The 16,612-nt window shown below is 43.3% G+C and overlaps 3 protein-coding genes and 1 non-coding gene across 7 annotated transcripts in view; 2 read left to right on the top strand and 2 right to left on the bottom strand.

Moving 5' to 3' along the window:
* ZYG11A (zyg-11 family member A, cell cycle regulator) overlaps positions 1-11,060 on the bottom strand; it is a 41,727-nt gene extending 30,667 nt beyond the window's left edge. For 2 of the 4 annotated variants that reach the window (XM_046944894.1, XM_046944895.1), the window contains exons 1-3: positions 10,471-11,060; positions 8,689-8,799; positions 4,842-5,109 (exon numbers count right to left, since the gene is read on the bottom strand). Coding sequence is in view for 1 of the 4 variants with exons in the window: in XM_040705228.1 (XP_040561162.1) it covers positions 1,085-1,093 (9 nt within the window). In the remaining 3 variants the exon portion in view is untranslated. Of the gene's footprint in view, positions 1-1,084; positions 1,109-4,841; positions 5,110-8,688; positions 8,800-10,470 lie in introns of those variants that run through there. The other 2 variants (XM_046944896.1, XM_040705228.1) reach the window with 2 other exon arrangements.
* The window catches only part of ZCCHC11 (zinc finger CCHC-type containing 11), a 92,650-nt gene continuing 83,932 nt past the window's right edge, over positions 7,895-16,612 (top strand). Inside the window, exons 1-3 of the mRNA XM_046944888.1 lie at positions 7,895-8,116; positions 9,475-9,788; positions 9,908-10,145. The gene's annotated coding sequence lies outside the window, so the exon portion shown is untranslated. The remainder of the gene's footprint in view (positions 8,117-9,474; positions 9,789-9,907; positions 10,146-16,612) is intronic.
* Positions 8,979-9,091, bottom strand: MIR6549 (microRNA 6549). The gene has a single exon (NR_105415.2). It is a non-coding gene; the product is annotated as a microRNA 6549 (primary transcript).
* Positions 10,475-13,853, top strand: LOC121111419 (MLV-related proviral Env polyprotein-like). Its single transcript, XM_046944906.1, has one exon. It carries the CDS (start codon positions 12,810-12,812, stop codon positions 13,620-13,622), a length of 813 nt encoding a protein of 270 aa, XP_046800862.1. The 5' UTR covers positions 10,475-12,809; the 3' UTR covers positions 13,623-13,853.

The following is a 16,612-nucleotide window of genomic DNA, read 5'->3' as shown; positions in this document are numbered from 1 at the left end:
AAAGGACAACATGCAACCAAGAAAGGGTAATCCCATTCCAACAGCAGCATGGACTCAGGTGTCCTGGCAGTCTAAGGGAAGTCCCAGTCAGTTCAAGTGTTTAATTAGAGTTGATTGCAGTAGAGCATTATTTATAACCAGTTGAAAAAGAAGTCTTTTCAGTGTGATGGAAGTGCAGACAAGACACAATTCATCAGCATCAGGGCGGATAACTAGCAAATGGGTAAGAAGGCAGTTCATGGCAATGCAGGAGAGGCAGAATAAAGGAGTAGCCACTTGCAATACTGATGAGGATCATCCCAGATTTATTTTTTGCTGTATTAAAGAAACTGTTCTTTACTTTTGTTGGCAGTGCAGTTGTTACAACAGCATGTTAGAAATTAGCTGCTTTATTTACTTCTTGGTAAGAAAAGAGATTTACCTGCCACATAACGTGCTGCTGTTTTCATACAGATAAAAAGATTAAATCTCCAATCCCAGCCAGCCTGGGATTAGAGGAAAGGCAAACAGTGGAAACCTACTGCTCCCAGTACCTGTTATAGAAGAGGTATTTTAATGTGCAGTACATCTTGATTTTATTTCAAATACTTTAAGTAAAAACGAACACTCTCCAATGGCTGTGGTTCATTTCCCCAGAAAAGAGCCATTGGCAGAGAGTCCATTGCTGGCACAGACAGCCCTGCTCTGTCACCTCCTAGGAAGCACAGCCAAGAGGCCAAAGCTGTTGATCTGACTAAGCAGCCCAAGTTATTTTTCCAGCCCTAATGTAGTAAACGTGTCTCTAAGGGTTTGTTTCATGTTGATGGAAGAGGAAAAATACATTGTCCTCCGCACAAATGGCTCAATCTGTCATTTTTCATCCTAAAAAAACTCCCATTTCAGACAAAGTCCAATAAGGATCATACAGTGATGGAACTAAAGCACTACAGCTAAATCATGGGAACTGGCAGATTCTAAGGAAAACACATTCACAAAACTAAGCAATTTTTCAGGCTCTTTGTTAGCCGTTATTTGGGTGCAGAAAAACAAACTGCCCCTTCCTATGCAAAGCCTACTCCTCCTGCCCACAAAAGCTCTGACCTACCTGCCCCATTTGCTTGGTTAGCTGTTATCCCATGCGTCTGTGCCCCAGTTGAGTCCCTCACATATTACCTCATCTCTCGAATCTCAGAGTTTGCAGTTTTAAAATCCCAAGCTTGGTAGCTCCAGCAGACACAAGGAAGGACTGTCAGACCTTATAACTCCTAAGCTCCCTGCCTCAGGCTGCTCCCTGGGTATAGCAGTGCTCCTATGGAGCATCACAGCTGTGGAGACAACTGACTGACAGCCCCAGTTGGAGTGAGTAAGGCCCAGTTTTCATTTAGCTCAAAACCAGGATTTATTGACACGAACAACCAACAACACCTAAAGAAAAGAGACTGCAGAGACATTATATCTTTGACTCGAAAGAGAAATCCACACATTAGAAGTCTCCATCATAAGAGCAGAGGGATGAGACAACTACATTCTTCACACTTGATAGGATCTCATGGTTTATAACATGTTTTAGTCTCTACCTCAAGCATCTCCAAGCTGATGGGCTCATACGAGATCTGTCTCATCCAACTGCCCTTACTGATCCATGGAAACCCCCAAGCAAGTACCAGACCCTACTGGGAGGAACCTTCCCCAAAAGTACCCGGAGGAACTGCAAGGAAGAAAAAGATCCAGAAGTTGTCTTTTTCCCCCATTAATTAATCAGAGTGACTAGAAGATGCAGTGAGGGTTAATTTGATCCCTCTTACTCTATGTTTGCATTTATTCATTTAAGAACAATTATTATATTGATACTAGTTATACTGATGGTGTTAATGGTTCCTCTGATTGCCAGCAAACTGATTAACACCAGTTCAAATGAACGTGTGAAGGTCACTGCTTTGTGCAGGTGTCCTTTCAAAAATAAATAAGTTAAAAATAATAAAAAGAAACAGCAGGAATCATTGGCAGCCTTTTTGTCTTACCATAGCTTTTGGTTTATTTTACTGAAATGAAAAATTACTAGGATATTACTGCAAGTAATTTCGCTATTTTCCTCCTGAAACAGTTACTAGAACCTCTCTCAACTCCAAGTTACCCTGGGGCACTTTTGAAGACTATCCTGGAAAACGTATTAAGATCAGCAGTAATTAACTACTGATGATACATCTTGTTTTCTATATTCTCTCTTTAATTCCTGCATGCCAGTGAAATTTTTTACCCTTTGCTTTGACGAGAAGCACCAAATTCACCCCATACACTGATGTGCAGTCAGAACTGCAAGGAAGTGCTGCCAGCTCCTTTAGGTGCACTGCTGCGTTGCACAAGGCCAAGAAGCTTCCCTTCAAGAGCAGGGACATGAGTTGCCCTTGGTGCCCGCTGAGAGCACACCAGACTGGCAAGCAGTCTGCCCAGAAGGAAGGTCTTGTACTTCTGACTACTCACCTACACCCATTGCCCTGCTGGAATACTTTAAATTTGAGTCAATTACTGCCTCAAAACTCTGATCAAGGTCTTTTATTTCATCCACTAATAAGTGCTGCCTTGACAAACCACTGGTGACAACATTTCCATTGCTTGTTTGGCCCAAAGTGTAGCTGTGCTATCCACAAATGGAATAACCACAAAATGCTGCAGCAATTCATGCAGAGAAGGCACACCTACACCAGTGCCTGAACTTTCAGAATAGATATCCCTTTAAATATGTATACAAACATTTTTCAGTATATGTTTTTTCTATACAAACATTGTGTCCAATTGAACATAGTCTAACTAAAATCAATTTATATTTACACTCTGCAAATTAAATGGAAGTCAAGTTAGGCCAATCTGTTTCAAGAGCTAACACTGATGTTGCTTCCACTCCTATACTAACATGAGTTCTTCCTGCTCTCCCTTGGAGAGGAAACACATCAGGCCTGGAGTTTGATTAGCTGTAATTGGAAAACATCTGCATCTGTAGTTGAGTAGTGGGAGGCTTTTCAATTAAAATGGATTTTAAGAATACATCTCTGTTTTAGAAGGACAAATGCATCTTTTGAGGAATTTGAGCTATAGAATTCATTTATAGATGGTTTTTCTTCATCCATAGTAACAGTATCAGAGAATGAGGTATCTTAATTGCAGAAGGGATTCATTTCTGCTCTTCGGAACTAAACATAACTTAATGTCACTAAAGAAGTGCTGGAGAATTTTTCAGAGGGAGAGTGGTAGAACAGTCAGCGTTTACCAGCTGTACAAGAACAGGTCCCTTTTTCCTTGCTAAAGTGCCCAAAAATCATGACTGAATTGGTAGGTTCAAGTAAGCCTCAAGTACATGGAACAGCCTTCAGCTTACATTTTGCTCCCAATAATGGTGCTTTTTAACACGAGATAGGGAAATCTACCTCGAGGGCAAAACTGGACAGCAAACTGAAGTTGTGCATTCATATCTCAGGCCCACTTAGGCATGTCAGCACTAAGCTCATAGAATAACACAGCCCCCCCCAACACACTGCTTCCCCATAACAACAACATGAAGTGCTCATGGTGTAGGAATACATGGAACAAGAAGCCATCTGCCTTGGGGCATACCTGCAGGGAGTCACGAGAAGGAGGGAGCCTGCCGCTCTGAAATGCCCCTTTCTTTTGGTATAATGACTCTGGTCAGAGTAGAACCCAAAACACTGCACTGGAAGGGCAGCTCCAGTGAGGATAAACCCATGGTGAATGCTAAGGAAGGTGCACTGTGACTCAGCTCGGTTCAGATTTAAAACACAGCTGCAGAGGCTGTAAGTCTGGGGATGTGCACCTGGCACAAAAGCAGCCCAGAAAACACTGAAAGAGGAGAACGCATGGAGGAGTAGGATGGTTACTTTCAAGGGAAGCAGTGCCTAACTGAAGCAAGTGATTTTTATCCATTCTGTCTTCCAAGTTTTTGCTATCTTTAATGCTTCTTGACATACCACTGCTAGAAGAAAAATGCTACATAGTAGTTTAACTTTCTCACCTTTTGGTTAAATTCTAAGGATGTTCCTACCAAGTTCTTACCCCAAGTTCATAGTAAAGTCAGGGGAAGGCAAGATTTCATATTCCAGTTCAAACTTAAGTGTAAACCGTAAGCCAAATTATAAACAACATCTACAAGCCTCATTCATACACTATAAAAAGACTAGAAGAGTACTTCTGTGCACTTCTGTGTTCTTTTCATACTGTCACTTCACTGTTTTTATTTTTCTAAAGAGAAAGATAATAGTATTAATCTATTCCTTGGGGCTGCTGTGAGGATTCATCAGTTAATATTTATGCAGCACACTGGAATAAGTGCTTTTCAAGTGCTAAACATCATTACTGTTCTCTTCCTCTTCATTAGTACATTATGTACATCCCAAGTAGACCAGATAAATAATGAAATTAACTGTCTTCAATGTAAGGGAAGTGGGAAAAGGTAACGAGCAGTTGAGAGCCACTACTTATAAGTGCTGTGAGTGACATCTGTGTTTAACAAAATAATCCACTGCATTTTGCAGAATTACATACATATATATTTTTTTGCACTCATCTAAGCAAGATATCCCTGAGCAGTGCTCTGAGAAATGTCTAAATGAAAACACATCAGATGTTTCCATGTGCCTTGCAAACTAAACATAATAAAACATACAGGAAATGAGATTTTCAAAGAACCACTGAGGAGGTTTCCAGATTTTAGAGTGCAAAACCTACCTGCTGCTTCAGTTTGCTTCCTTCTTAAGAAGTGATCTCTATGGGAAGGGACAGCCGTGGAGGAGCAGAGCCAGCCCAGAGCTGGAAAACACCCCTTGGTGGAAGAGGAAAAACAGAAAGCTTACCCATCATCTGTACTTCCCGTTCTTTATTTTGATCTGGTTATGGAGTCCACAGTGGTCACTGGAAATCACAGAAAACGTGGAGGACATAGGAGCCAAGAGCCAGTGGCATGGTGGGTTCAGGGAGGCAGCTGGAGAACAGTTGACAGTGACATGCACAAGGCAGTGGCAGCATCCAGGGTTGGGTAGGCCTTTTCTTGTGATGCTTTGGCACATCAAAATGGGACTTCCTCAACTTTCTCTCAGAGAGATGTTCTGAATTGTTAATTGTCTGGGAGGAGGGGAAAAAAAACACTGCTACAATTTTGTTGAACAGATTGGTTTCTGTGATCTACATATCTGCACTAATTAATCTACATCCCCAGCTGTCCTTCACACAGAACTTACCTCACGCTGCTAATTCGGTATCTTTTAAAATTTGACTGAAATGAAGCAATTTTTTTCTCTCACTAATTCCAGTTGTTTCTAATTTGATAGTCAGAACTGATTAAGCACATCGCTAATATCCCTCAGCAATCTTCAGCTGTCATCTCACCACTGGGGAATACTTTAGTGGTTGAGCATCATTTTTTAGTTAGATGGCTTTGTTGGAAAAGCTGCTTTGTGTCAGTACTGTACCCTTCTGAGCCACATAAAACCACAGAAAACTGAACTGCTACTTGAAAAAAATGGGTATTGTAAGATGATGTGTGTATAACGGCAGTTCACATAGTTTTTTAGCGCTTAAAAATCACATGGTGCCCAGACACGCAATGTTGTACTGTCCCAAATGCTAAAGCATTAGGTTCATATTTTGGAATTATCCTGAGGGAGTTACAATACGCTTTCTCTGATCCTTGGTATGCATAAGCAGATATTTCATTTAAAGAAAGCACCTAGCAAGATGAACCTCACTCCAATTGCATGAGTTCACATCAAGCAAGCTCTTTAATTACATTCAGCTCTCTGGAGACACAGCAAAGTGCCTAATTTGCAGGGTTTGATGGAGAAATAGGCTATGATGTGTCTTATAACTCTTTATTCAGTTTTGTTAAAACTGGCCCATCTTTTTTTCTTCTCCAGTTCCCTTCCCTCAGCTTTCTCCCAGTGTTTCAGGCTGGCTACAAGCCATAGCAGCAACAATAGCACAATTCTGAAGCTGATCAAATGAACAAATCAGTGCAGAGGCAGAGCTTTGCTAACCCATTGTTTGGAGAGGCACTTTCCTAACAAACAAAGAGCGAGGTCACATCTGCTCCTAAAAACGTGTAGGCACAGCACTAGATATCAAGTTAACATCAGTTACTCCTGCAAACTGTTTGCATGTGGAATGAAAAAGAGATTAACAGCAAATCTGGCCTTAAAACTCTGTTTCTGTGTAGTGTTGTTCAGGACTCTGCAAACATTCTCAGCCAGCAAACCCACTGAGAATCCCCTTATTCTGGTTATCATGCCCAGGACAATAAACCATTGTAGTAGACATAACTAGCAGTGAAAAACATCTGCATTATTTAGCACTGTAGAGCTCCTTCTGCAGAGAAATTACAGTTGCTAGAGAAATGAAACCCATTTTGATGGGCTTTAGGTTTGCACTATGTCATGACAAACAAAACCTGTGCCACCAAATACACACTGAAGGCTTTAGAGAAGAAAGTTAGTGGATTAGTGGAAGCTCCTCATTGTTTTCTATTGAACTGCTGTGCTGACACCAGCCTCCAGCTATGGATTGTACTTCTCCGGAACCCCTGAAGAACACTGCTGAACCTTGGAGCTCGATGCAAAACATCAATTCTCTCTACACCTTCAGATGAAAGCATCCTTGCTAGTAGTACCCCTCAGTATTATCCAGTGCTGCTCTTGCACTGGAAAGCACAAACAAGAGTGGAAGATATCCATCTTTCCTAACACCAAATAAGATGTTTTCCAGTTTACTTATGTGAAAAGCACAACACCTTAGTAATTAGTAGTTTGGGGATTTATCATTCTGTATCATTCTGTTCATGTATCTGATGAACATTAGCAGCTGAGGAATACTGCTGTGAATAGCCAAACACTGCTGTAGCTGTTTATGAAAGGGAATTTTCTATCTAGGTCAGACACAGTGGATTACAAAAACAGTTTATCAAGCAATATTGGATAAAATAAAGGACTTGCTACAAAAAGAAAAAGGGAAAGCTGTTATGCACAGTATTAACTTAAATAATTTGATTTTAAAATGTCATTTAATGTCTCTGTGAGGCATTTTATTTTGGTACTCTTATGCCGCAGAATTTCATCAGTCGGTATAATAACAATTACATGTGAAAATGGAAGTTTAGTCCTGTAAATTTTTATCCTAAATCTGTATTGATATTGGCATCTTCTTTGAAGTCCTTAGGCAGAAAAGTAAGAGCAATAGCTGTTTCACTCGAGTGAAACCAGTCTGATCCTGTTTTCACAAGGATTCAAGCTTTTTCACAGACCCTGGTATTTCTTATTTTTATCTACACTAAGCTACAATCACAAATAAAAAGCAGTCCTAAGACAGCCATGTCAGTGTGATTTCTAAACAGTTTAGAATTATCACGAGTTATCAGAATTATCTGTTTAGAAATATCACGAGATTTTTAAGTAACTGTTCATGAAGGGGGAAGACTCCCCCTTGCTGATATACAAGCCCTCCCCAGCAAAGACCATAATAATATCTGTTCTTTTCTTGTTTTGAGAAAAACCTTCATTATAAAGCTGGAATTAAGGCCACGTGACGTCACAAACAACTTTGGGAAGGTGAAATAATTATTTATTGAAGGTAATAGCTTCCTATTATGATTACCATAACAATTAGCGTAATTCTCTATAAAGCTCTGAGTAATATCTAATTTACTGGAGAAAAACAGCAAATAAATAACATTGTCTGCTCTAGAAAACATATTAGTACCAAATGTGATTTACTATATAGACAGCAGGAGAGCTTCATTGTCCTTAGCACTCCTCTCTTGCTTTTGAATGTTTGGCTTAGTCAAAGTTATGAGTCAATTAGGCTGTTGTCACTTAGCAACCACAACTGGGTTCAGGAGCAAAGCACTTGGGAGCAGACTGCACTTGACTACTAAACATTGCCACTCCAGCACATCCAGCACCACGCTTTCTTACTCACAAAAAATGGGGAGGAAGGGAGCACAGAGAAAAGTGGCTTCTAAAAGTATTCACATCCCCTTTTTCAAGCTACCATAGGAGCATTATCTTCCCCTGATTTCCCATCATCCCATCAGCCATACAGAATGCTTTTTGAAGGAGTGTTTGAGACATTAAGGACAGAGGTAAGCCTCTTTGTTTGATATTATTGGATCTCAATCCCACCAGTGTTTCACCTGTCTTGTACCTTCACCTAATACTCTGGAAAATAATAAGCATGCAAGAGTGCCACCAACTGCAACATGGGGCTGCCTTTATACTAATCAAATCACAAAGGTGCTTGCTTCTGCTGTGAAAGTTGGCTGGAAGCTTTGTCAGCAAGCGCAGTGGTGGAATATTCGTGAGACTAAATCCCATCTCACTCTGATTATTCCAACAAACTTTTTTTTTTGCCAGTCAGAATTTGAGCTTAAACATATGGAGAATCCTGCAGATACTACCACTTATCAGTGACTGATGCTGGAATACCTTAAGATATGTATTCAGGATGTCCCTGGATCAATAGCAAGTTTTGAATAAAAATATTATTACAGTAATTTCACATTTCCTGTAAATCATGAGACTTAAGTACTTCCAAAGTTGGAGACACTGCAAACACTGGTGATGAAAAAAAAATTATTCCTTCATAGAAAAAGTACTTCAAACAACTCCTTTTTCCCTCACCCCGAAGTATCCTAAGGAGATTTTTAAAACCTACATGATCCTCTGCCCGCTCTTGTAGCAGGTAGGAAGGCCTGGAGAAAGCAGTGGAACCACATAGCATCCAGCACAAGATTGTAGACATTCTGGTCCAGATCTTGATGCATCCCTACAATGCAAATAAATAAGTGCTAAGAGTTATTTGCAAAAATAAAATGCAGATGACAGAAAACCAATCAGTTTAGAAAGATCACAATGCATCAGTTGAGATTCAAGGCCTAATTCTGATGCTGTTTAGAGCCATTTAAAGCAGGGACTCTGAAGGAACAAAGGCTGGTTCCTTCCACACACTGGTGCATAGGAAGGCAGCCCTGGGTGCCTTCTGCTTACAGCTGTGACCTGACAAAAGCTGTCTGGAATCTCAGATGCACAACAGAAGGCTCAAGGCCACCATCCAAGAGTGTGTCAAGTGAGTGATTTCCTAGGAGTTTAAACATAGGCTTGAAAAATGTCAGATGTATTACAGGAACTCCCAGTGCAAGCTGAAGCCCAGTGCAGTTGGTCTCAGAGCAGTGACTGGTGAGCATAATTTTGCTCAGATACTCTAGCATCCAGTTAAACTACTCCACAGTTTTCAGATGTAGCTGAAAATACCAGTAGCTGACTATTTGTCATTATATTTTGCCTCTGAAAGTCACTGTGGAAAACAAAGGTAATTAATTTGGCTGCTGCATGCAATGCTTGCAGGGTAGCCCCTAAGTATTTTGTTCAGCCCCAGTACATTCAAAGGAAAAGAGTCTCAGTGTATTCACGGAGGATCCAATTTTCTGCTTGTCGTATCTAGCAGAAAAGCCTTGGCTGGCAGGAGAGTGCTGCTGCTGCCCAGGGAAGAGCAGTTCTCTCTTGCTGCACCATCTCACCTCATCTATCGCTCCAGTGACCTGCTCAGTGATCATTCCTTGGAGATCCAGCTCTACAAACAGCATCTGCCAGAGATGCAGATACGCAGTAAAATGGAGTCAACAGGTATGAAGTAGAACCTGCTGCTACAGTGCTCTGGCAGCTTAAGAGCTGTTGCCTCCCCTGCACAACTCAGAGCAACAAGAAGCAGCAAAAAGCCAGATTACTTTCCTCACAATGGCGGTATCACAAAAGTCTGTATGTATCTGAATCCCTCACAGCACCATCCCTAAAGCCTTTGCCCAGCCAAATTCCAGGCTGCATACCAGCTGTATACATTTGTGTGTGTGTTTTTCTTCTCTGCTACCCATCCACAGCTGTCATACCAAGCTGCCCCATGCTGCTGCAGATCCTTTTCCGTGGCCTGTGCACTCCAATTAGTCATGAAGCTTAGTGTCTTCTTACAGAGCAAAGAATTTTGAAGACATGGGCACAGGATCAATGTAAACAGCAGAAGAATAAGAAATGCTTAGAGTCCTGTTTGATAGCACTCCTAAGCTTTAGAATATGAAGTTCAGAGCTCCTGTGAACAGCAGTCACTGCAGTAGCAGTGAGGTAAGAAATGATCGTTTCAATACAAACAAGGAATATTTTATAAAACTGCTAACACTAAGAGCTAACAGCTACTTAGGACATTCAATATTTCTATGTCTAAATTTCTTGTGTTTTGAAAATGAAATCAGTGTAACATCCAACAACATTCTTGGTAATTAGAAACATTAAGCATGTTCTATAAAGCAATGTGATTACATTTAAATTGCTTCTAATAACATAAATTGCACCACGAAACAACTATATTTCCATGTGCTAAAATAAGGAAACAATGTTTGTAGTAGGCGTGGCGAGCACGTAGCAATAAACTCCATTTTGCCTCGCTTACTTCTGGGGTCTGTGCGAGCATTTGGCCCCGACCTGGTCAGGGTCGGTTTCGCTGAGTTGCAGCGTCCTTCTCCGCGACGCGGAGAAGAGCCTGCGGGGTGGCGGCAGGTCGCTCACGGAAGACGTACTGCGGTGAAGAGCCTGCGGGGTGGCGGCAGGTCGCGTGCGTAACCATGGACCAAGTCATTAAGGTACTTGTACAGTTCTGTGAGGACTATTGTGGGAAATCTACTCCTTCGTGGAAGGAGATTGCGGCAGTTCTGTCGTTATTAAATGAGCAGGAGGAGCTGGACTCTCCCCGCCACGTTTTGGATTCGGGCAGGTGGGATTTGCTCACCTCGGCGCTATGCCCACGCGCCATGGCTAGTCAGAAAGCTACGGAACTCAAAACACGGGGATTGATATCAGGAGCCCTTAAAGCGGCCAGGGAAGAGGACAAACTTGGGGTGGTCGTGAGTGGGGAGCGGGCTTCGGGAAGCGGGTCTTTGGAGTCTTGCAGGTCCGGCACTCAGACGGCAGCGAATAAAATGGCGACGGTAAAGGAGGAAGATCGCGAAAAGGAGGAAGAAGAGTCGCAGAAGCTCTGGGGCTGTCCGACGGCGCCGACGGCCCCTCCCAATTCCACTGCACTGTCACCGCCCCCACCCTCCCCTAGGCAGCCGTTATATCCTTCTTTGGTAAAGACATCGCAGGAGGGGGCGGGACCGTCCTCAAAAGGAAAAGAGGAAGGGAAACCTAAGCTTACTGATTGGGGCCGGATTAAAGAGGAAGTGGCAGAGAAAGGCCTGGCGGCAACTTACAGACTTCCAGTTGTTGTCTCAGAGGAGGGAGGCCCAATCTGGGTCCCGCTGGACCCAAAGGGGGTAGCAAGGATGATTGAGGCAGTAGAAAAGAAAGGGCTGAAATCACCGTTGACGATGAATGCCCTTGAGACCCTCATAGCACCGGGCCCAATGCTGCCTTACGATATTGAGAACTTAATGCGCATGGTGTTGAAACCGGTGCAGTATATGCTCTGGAAAGAGGAGTGGCATACCTGAATTAAGCAAATGCTGATTACGGCGCAGGGTGATCAAGGAAACCCTATACACGGGTCCAATATACAGAGATTAATGGGCAGTGCCCCAGGTCTGCTGACCCTTCAAGCACAAGTTGGACAACTTAGACCAGGGGAGCTGATAGCGACTACGGACGCTGCAATAGACGCGTTCCGAAAGCTTGCAAGAAGTGCTGAGCCCACTACTCCATGGACAGAGATCGCGCAAGGCCCCACAGAGCCATTTCAGGAGTTTGCAGACAGGTTAATTAAGGCAGTGGAAGGCTCGGATCTGCCCAGGGTGGTTCACGGTCCCGTCATCCTGGATTGCTTGTATCAGAAGTCCAGTGAAGGGGTGCAGGGGATTTTGAGAACAGCGCCAGGAAGGTTCCAAACCCCCGGTGAGGCCATCAAATATGTCTTGGATAAGCAAAAGGCCGGTCCGTCCGTGGCAGGGGAAGTGGCCGCGGCTGTAGCGGGAGTGATGATGGCCTGTAGGCAGATGGACCAGCGTGACAAGGACCGACAGTTAGGACCTTGCTTTAAATGTGGCCAGTTGGGCCATATTAGGGCCCAATGCAGGATGGGCAGGGGCGGAGGGGTGACATGTCAGCAGTGCGGGCGCAAGGGTCATACGGCACCACAATGTAGGGCCCGTAGGCCTACACGCCGGGGAGATAATGACAGGAGACCGCCTACGCACGGCAACTCCATTTCTCGATTGGTGCGGGTCCCTGACTTGAGCTTACCCATGGCGGCGCTGTCCTTAAGTACTCAAGAGCGCCCTCTGGTGAAGGCCACTATTTCTTGCACCAACCTCCCGCCAGAGTTCCAAGGCCCTCGATCTATCTTTGTCACCGCCCTCATAGATTCCGGCGCCGACGTTACTGTGGTCGCGGAAACGGAGTGGCCACCTTCGTGGCCTACGGGGGCCTCGCAGTCTATTATGGGGGTTGGAGGGGCGACCCCCTCACAGCGGTCTCTTAATGAGGTACAAGTGGTTGTTATTAATAGGGATGGCTCCTTGGAGAAACCAGCATTGCTTACACCGTTAGTAGCGCGTGTCCCCGGAACTCTTCTGGGGCGAGACTTCTTGCGACTGATAAGCGCTCGCATTACAAATTTATAGTGGGGGCCACGGTCTGCCAATTGTCAGCACGATATGCTATTCCTTTGCGCTGGAAACCGGACACCCGTCCTGTGTGGGTGGACCAGTGGCCCTTATCAGCAGAGAAACTTAATGCTTTGCAAACCTTAGTAACCCAGGAGCTTCGCATGGGTCATATTGAACCTTCGCTTAGTAGATGGAACACTCCGGCGTTTGTCATTCGGACTACTTCCAGGGGTTCGGGCTTTCCGGTGAATCTCTGTGGAACAACACGTCGGCTAAAGCACTCCCCCCGGGTATTTTCTTGATTTGCGGGGACAGAGCTTGGCAGGGTATCCCGCGCAATGCCTTGGGAGGGCCCTGTTATCTAGGACAGTTGACTGTGCTTTCTCCTAACTTTACCACCTGGATGATGTATGGGCCGAACATTACGGGGCACCGCCGCAGCAGGTGCTTGTCGAGTTTGCTCCCGCCTGACTGCAATGACGAGGTACAGCTATGGAGTGCGACAGCCCGGATATTTGCTTCTTTCTTTGCTCCAGGTGTAGCTGCGGCGCAGGCCTTGAAGGAGATTGAGCGCTTAGCATGTTGGTCGGTTAGGCAAGCGAATTTAACATTAATATTGAATGCGATGTTGGAGGACACGAACAGCGTCCGGCACGCGGTGTTGCAAAATCGAGCGGCCATCAATTTCTTACTCCTAGCACAAGGACACGGGTGTGAAGACGTAGAGGGGATGTGTTGCTTCAATCTTAGCGATCATAGTGTGTCCATTCACAAAGCGCTTCAAGCTATGAAGGAACATACGGAGAAGATTCAGATGAACGACGATCCCATAGGGGATTGGTTTAAACGCACATTCGGCAATATCGGAGAGTGGCTCGCGCAGGGTGTCAAGACGCTAGCGTTCGCATTGCTTGTCATTATCTTTATAGCAGCTATCATTCCATGTATAATCAGGTGCTTCCAGGATTGTCTTGTCGAGGACAATGTATCAGTTTATGGATGAACGCATAAAATATCATAGGATTAGGGATCAGCTGTAAGCTCCGCGTGTGAGGTGATGGGAGATGTCGGCATAGGGAGGGGGAGATGTAGTAGGCGTGGCAAGGAAAACGGGATGTGACGCGTACAGGCTCCCTATGCCATATGTGAATGCCAAGTATCGCTTTATGATTGGCGGAGGTATCTGTACTTAAACACGCAGCACGTAGCAATAAACGTCATTTTGCCTCGCTTGCTTCTGGGGTCCGTGTGAGCATTTGGCCCCGACCTGGTCAGGGTCAGTTTCGCTGAGTTGCAGTGTCCTTAGCAGACAGAGGACGAACACCATCAAGAGATACCAGAGAGCGGCAACAAATGTTTAAAGCAAAAATATTGTTACAATAGGAGATATATTTTAGATAGCATAAACTTAAACTCCTAACTAGCACAAAAATTATTCTCTGTCCTGGAATATTTTATGCTTCCTCATGCTATTCCAGAGAAGATATGTATGCAGATACACAGAATGTAATGTTCTATGACTTTTTTGTTTGTTTGTTTTAACTGGCTCATAGCTAGCAATTACTTGGTGAGCAAAAGCGTTATTCCACACATCTCGTGATTAACGCTACAAAGTGACTGCTCAGTACCACCACTTTTGTTGTTTTGTTTTTAAGATACTGTAATCTTCTGAGTAAATTAGAAAATTACTTTACTGAAATGCTACTACTACCAAGAACTCTTCAGTTCCTCATCTCATTTACTGTTGCCAAGCTGATAAATATGAATCAGTACCAGCAGACAACCTCCAAGGAACATTATTTTCCTCGAGTGGAGCAAGCTCTACAGCTATGATGTACTGGAGGGACCTTCAAAACAACTGCCACCCATCAGCCGTGAAGTGAAGAGTCAGGTCCAAGACTTGAAACTCCAAAACCCATCAGAACTTGAGGGAAAACACTTGCATGTCACTCACAGGCTGTCTCTCCCAGTAGCTTTGTAGAGATTCTGAGTTTGCTGCATCCCTCATAAATTTATTTACCTTACTGGAAATACTTGGCTTTTCATTCACTATGAAACAATGAGATCTGACCTCATGCAACATTAAAGTTACTGCACCTTATCTCTCAGCATCAGTAAAACAAGGCATTTATATCTTCTCAAAAACCGCAAAGAAAAATGCTTCACCTGCAATACTGTCTCCACTGTGGGTTTGGGGATGACTGATTTTTTTTTTTTTAAAGAATGGAAATGTACAGAAAAAAGGACATTGAAACAAAAAACAACAAGTTCCTCTACCTGTTTTAAAAACTGAGTATGTGAGTTCTGATTTTCTTTCTCTCCCCTCACTTCTCAACTAAAATACTTTCTAGTAAGAACAGCAACAGACCAAAGGAAGCAACTGATCTATAAAGCCCAGGAGGAGTGAAAATTTGAATTCTATAACTTTGCAAACAAGTTGCTCTGAGTCAGTTTACCCACATCCAAATCTATGCTCTTGTCTATTCTCATTTCCCACAGGTAGTTACGGCAGTAGCAATTTGAAGTATTTTGTAAATAACTGACTGGTATTCAGCCTGTTGCTTTATTTCCTCTCCTATAATTGAGTTGTGGTGGTTTGACATTTTGATTCAGTGTTGTAGAAAGAGCAGACACAATTTACTGAAATTTCTGTGGTTGATGCATTTAGGGAAAAAATAATGATTCCATTTTGCAATGCATTCATTAAGGGAAAAGTACTTACATTTGTTTGCAGAATCAAGTAGTCATCAGGAACAAGAAGAATGTGGAACTTTCCTCCTTGGGCTGAGCAACAACTTTGGGCAGGATGGTTCTGACCTATGGTCTGATTTCCACAGTTATTTGAAAACTACTTGCAAAGCCATTTTGGTACTCTTTGGTCTTCACCTGTATATATGAAGGGTATCTGCTACACACGGCATGATAGGAGAGGGGGAATGTAGAGACATAATGGCAAAGGGCCAAGTCATTGTAAGGTGTCATCTCTGGAATCCAGATCATGTAAAACATGAGAACTGACAACATAAATCTTCCTGCTCTCCCCTGCCCCTTCACCTCTATTCCTGGGGGCAAGTAGACTTCTGCACACCCTTTTAGAACTGACAGATTCTACCTTAATCAGAGCTGAGGATGCCAATTCCTGGCATTGAATCCATTTGCACCAGATTTAGCCTGAGTAGGGCCTGCTCAGGCTGAGTGGGTTGGAAAAGAGGAATTGAAAGAAAACAACTGAGACATTCTCATTGCTGTGGAGTAATGAAGGAACTTCCCCATCCCCAAGCCAGGGACATGATTTAGTGGAGGGTTGTTAAAAGCTGGGGCAGTTTGGTTAGGTTGTGGTTGGACTAGATGATCTTTAAAGCCTTTTCCAACCCGAGCAATGCTAAGCCCTTTGAGGTCACTTTCTGAAATACAGTATATTCCTGGCCCATTAATACCTCCATACTCCTGTGCAGAGGTCCATCCACAGCCAACAAATGCCAGAGCCTCCTTTAGCCCATTTCCTCCACAAAATCCTCCAGGTGATGCTGCTTGGACTGGCTCAGTAACAGCTCAGCGGAGTTGATAGAGTACAACAATGTTGAAAATAGTCCCATGATCCTTACATTGACACCAGCTTCTTTTTTAGCAAGGGGGAAAATGAAGCTGTTGTTTCCTACAAGTTGTGTCTCTTCAGCTAGAGAATCATGAAATATCAACTGTAAAAAATGGTATTTTTATGCAGCTATTTGTGCTTACATTGTTTCCACTAATAAATTTCAACTTTGTTTTGTTGTTGCCATCAAAATGTACTCTTCTGTATACAAAAGCAAAGCTCTTCAACAGTTTTTTGTAAAAGATGCATATTGGAAAAAAAGCATAGGAATAAAGGAGAAGGCTATTAGGAAGTGGCAAAACTATAAGGTAACTAAAATGTAAATTTTAGTATATTGGAGAGAGATTTGTGGCCTAGGAGATGCATGGATAGGTTCTTTCTTTACAGAGATTTTTTTT

This window comes from Gallus gallus, chromosome 8, assembly GCF_016699485.2.
Source record: "Gallus gallus isolate bGalGal1 chromosome 8, bGalGal1.mat.broiler.GRCg7b, whole genome shotgun sequence".
In the NCBI taxonomy this organism is placed as follows: Eukaryota; Metazoa; Chordata; class Aves; order Galliformes; family Phasianidae; genus Gallus; species Gallus gallus.
Note: the sequence above shows the minus strand (reverse complement) of the source record. Positions and strands in the feature narration are given on the sequence as shown.

Coding starts and splice junctions, on each gene's coding strand:
- LOC121111419 (XM_046944906.1), top strand. CDS start 12,810: ATGGAACACTCCGGCGTTTGTCATTCGGACTACTTCCAGGGGTTCGGG.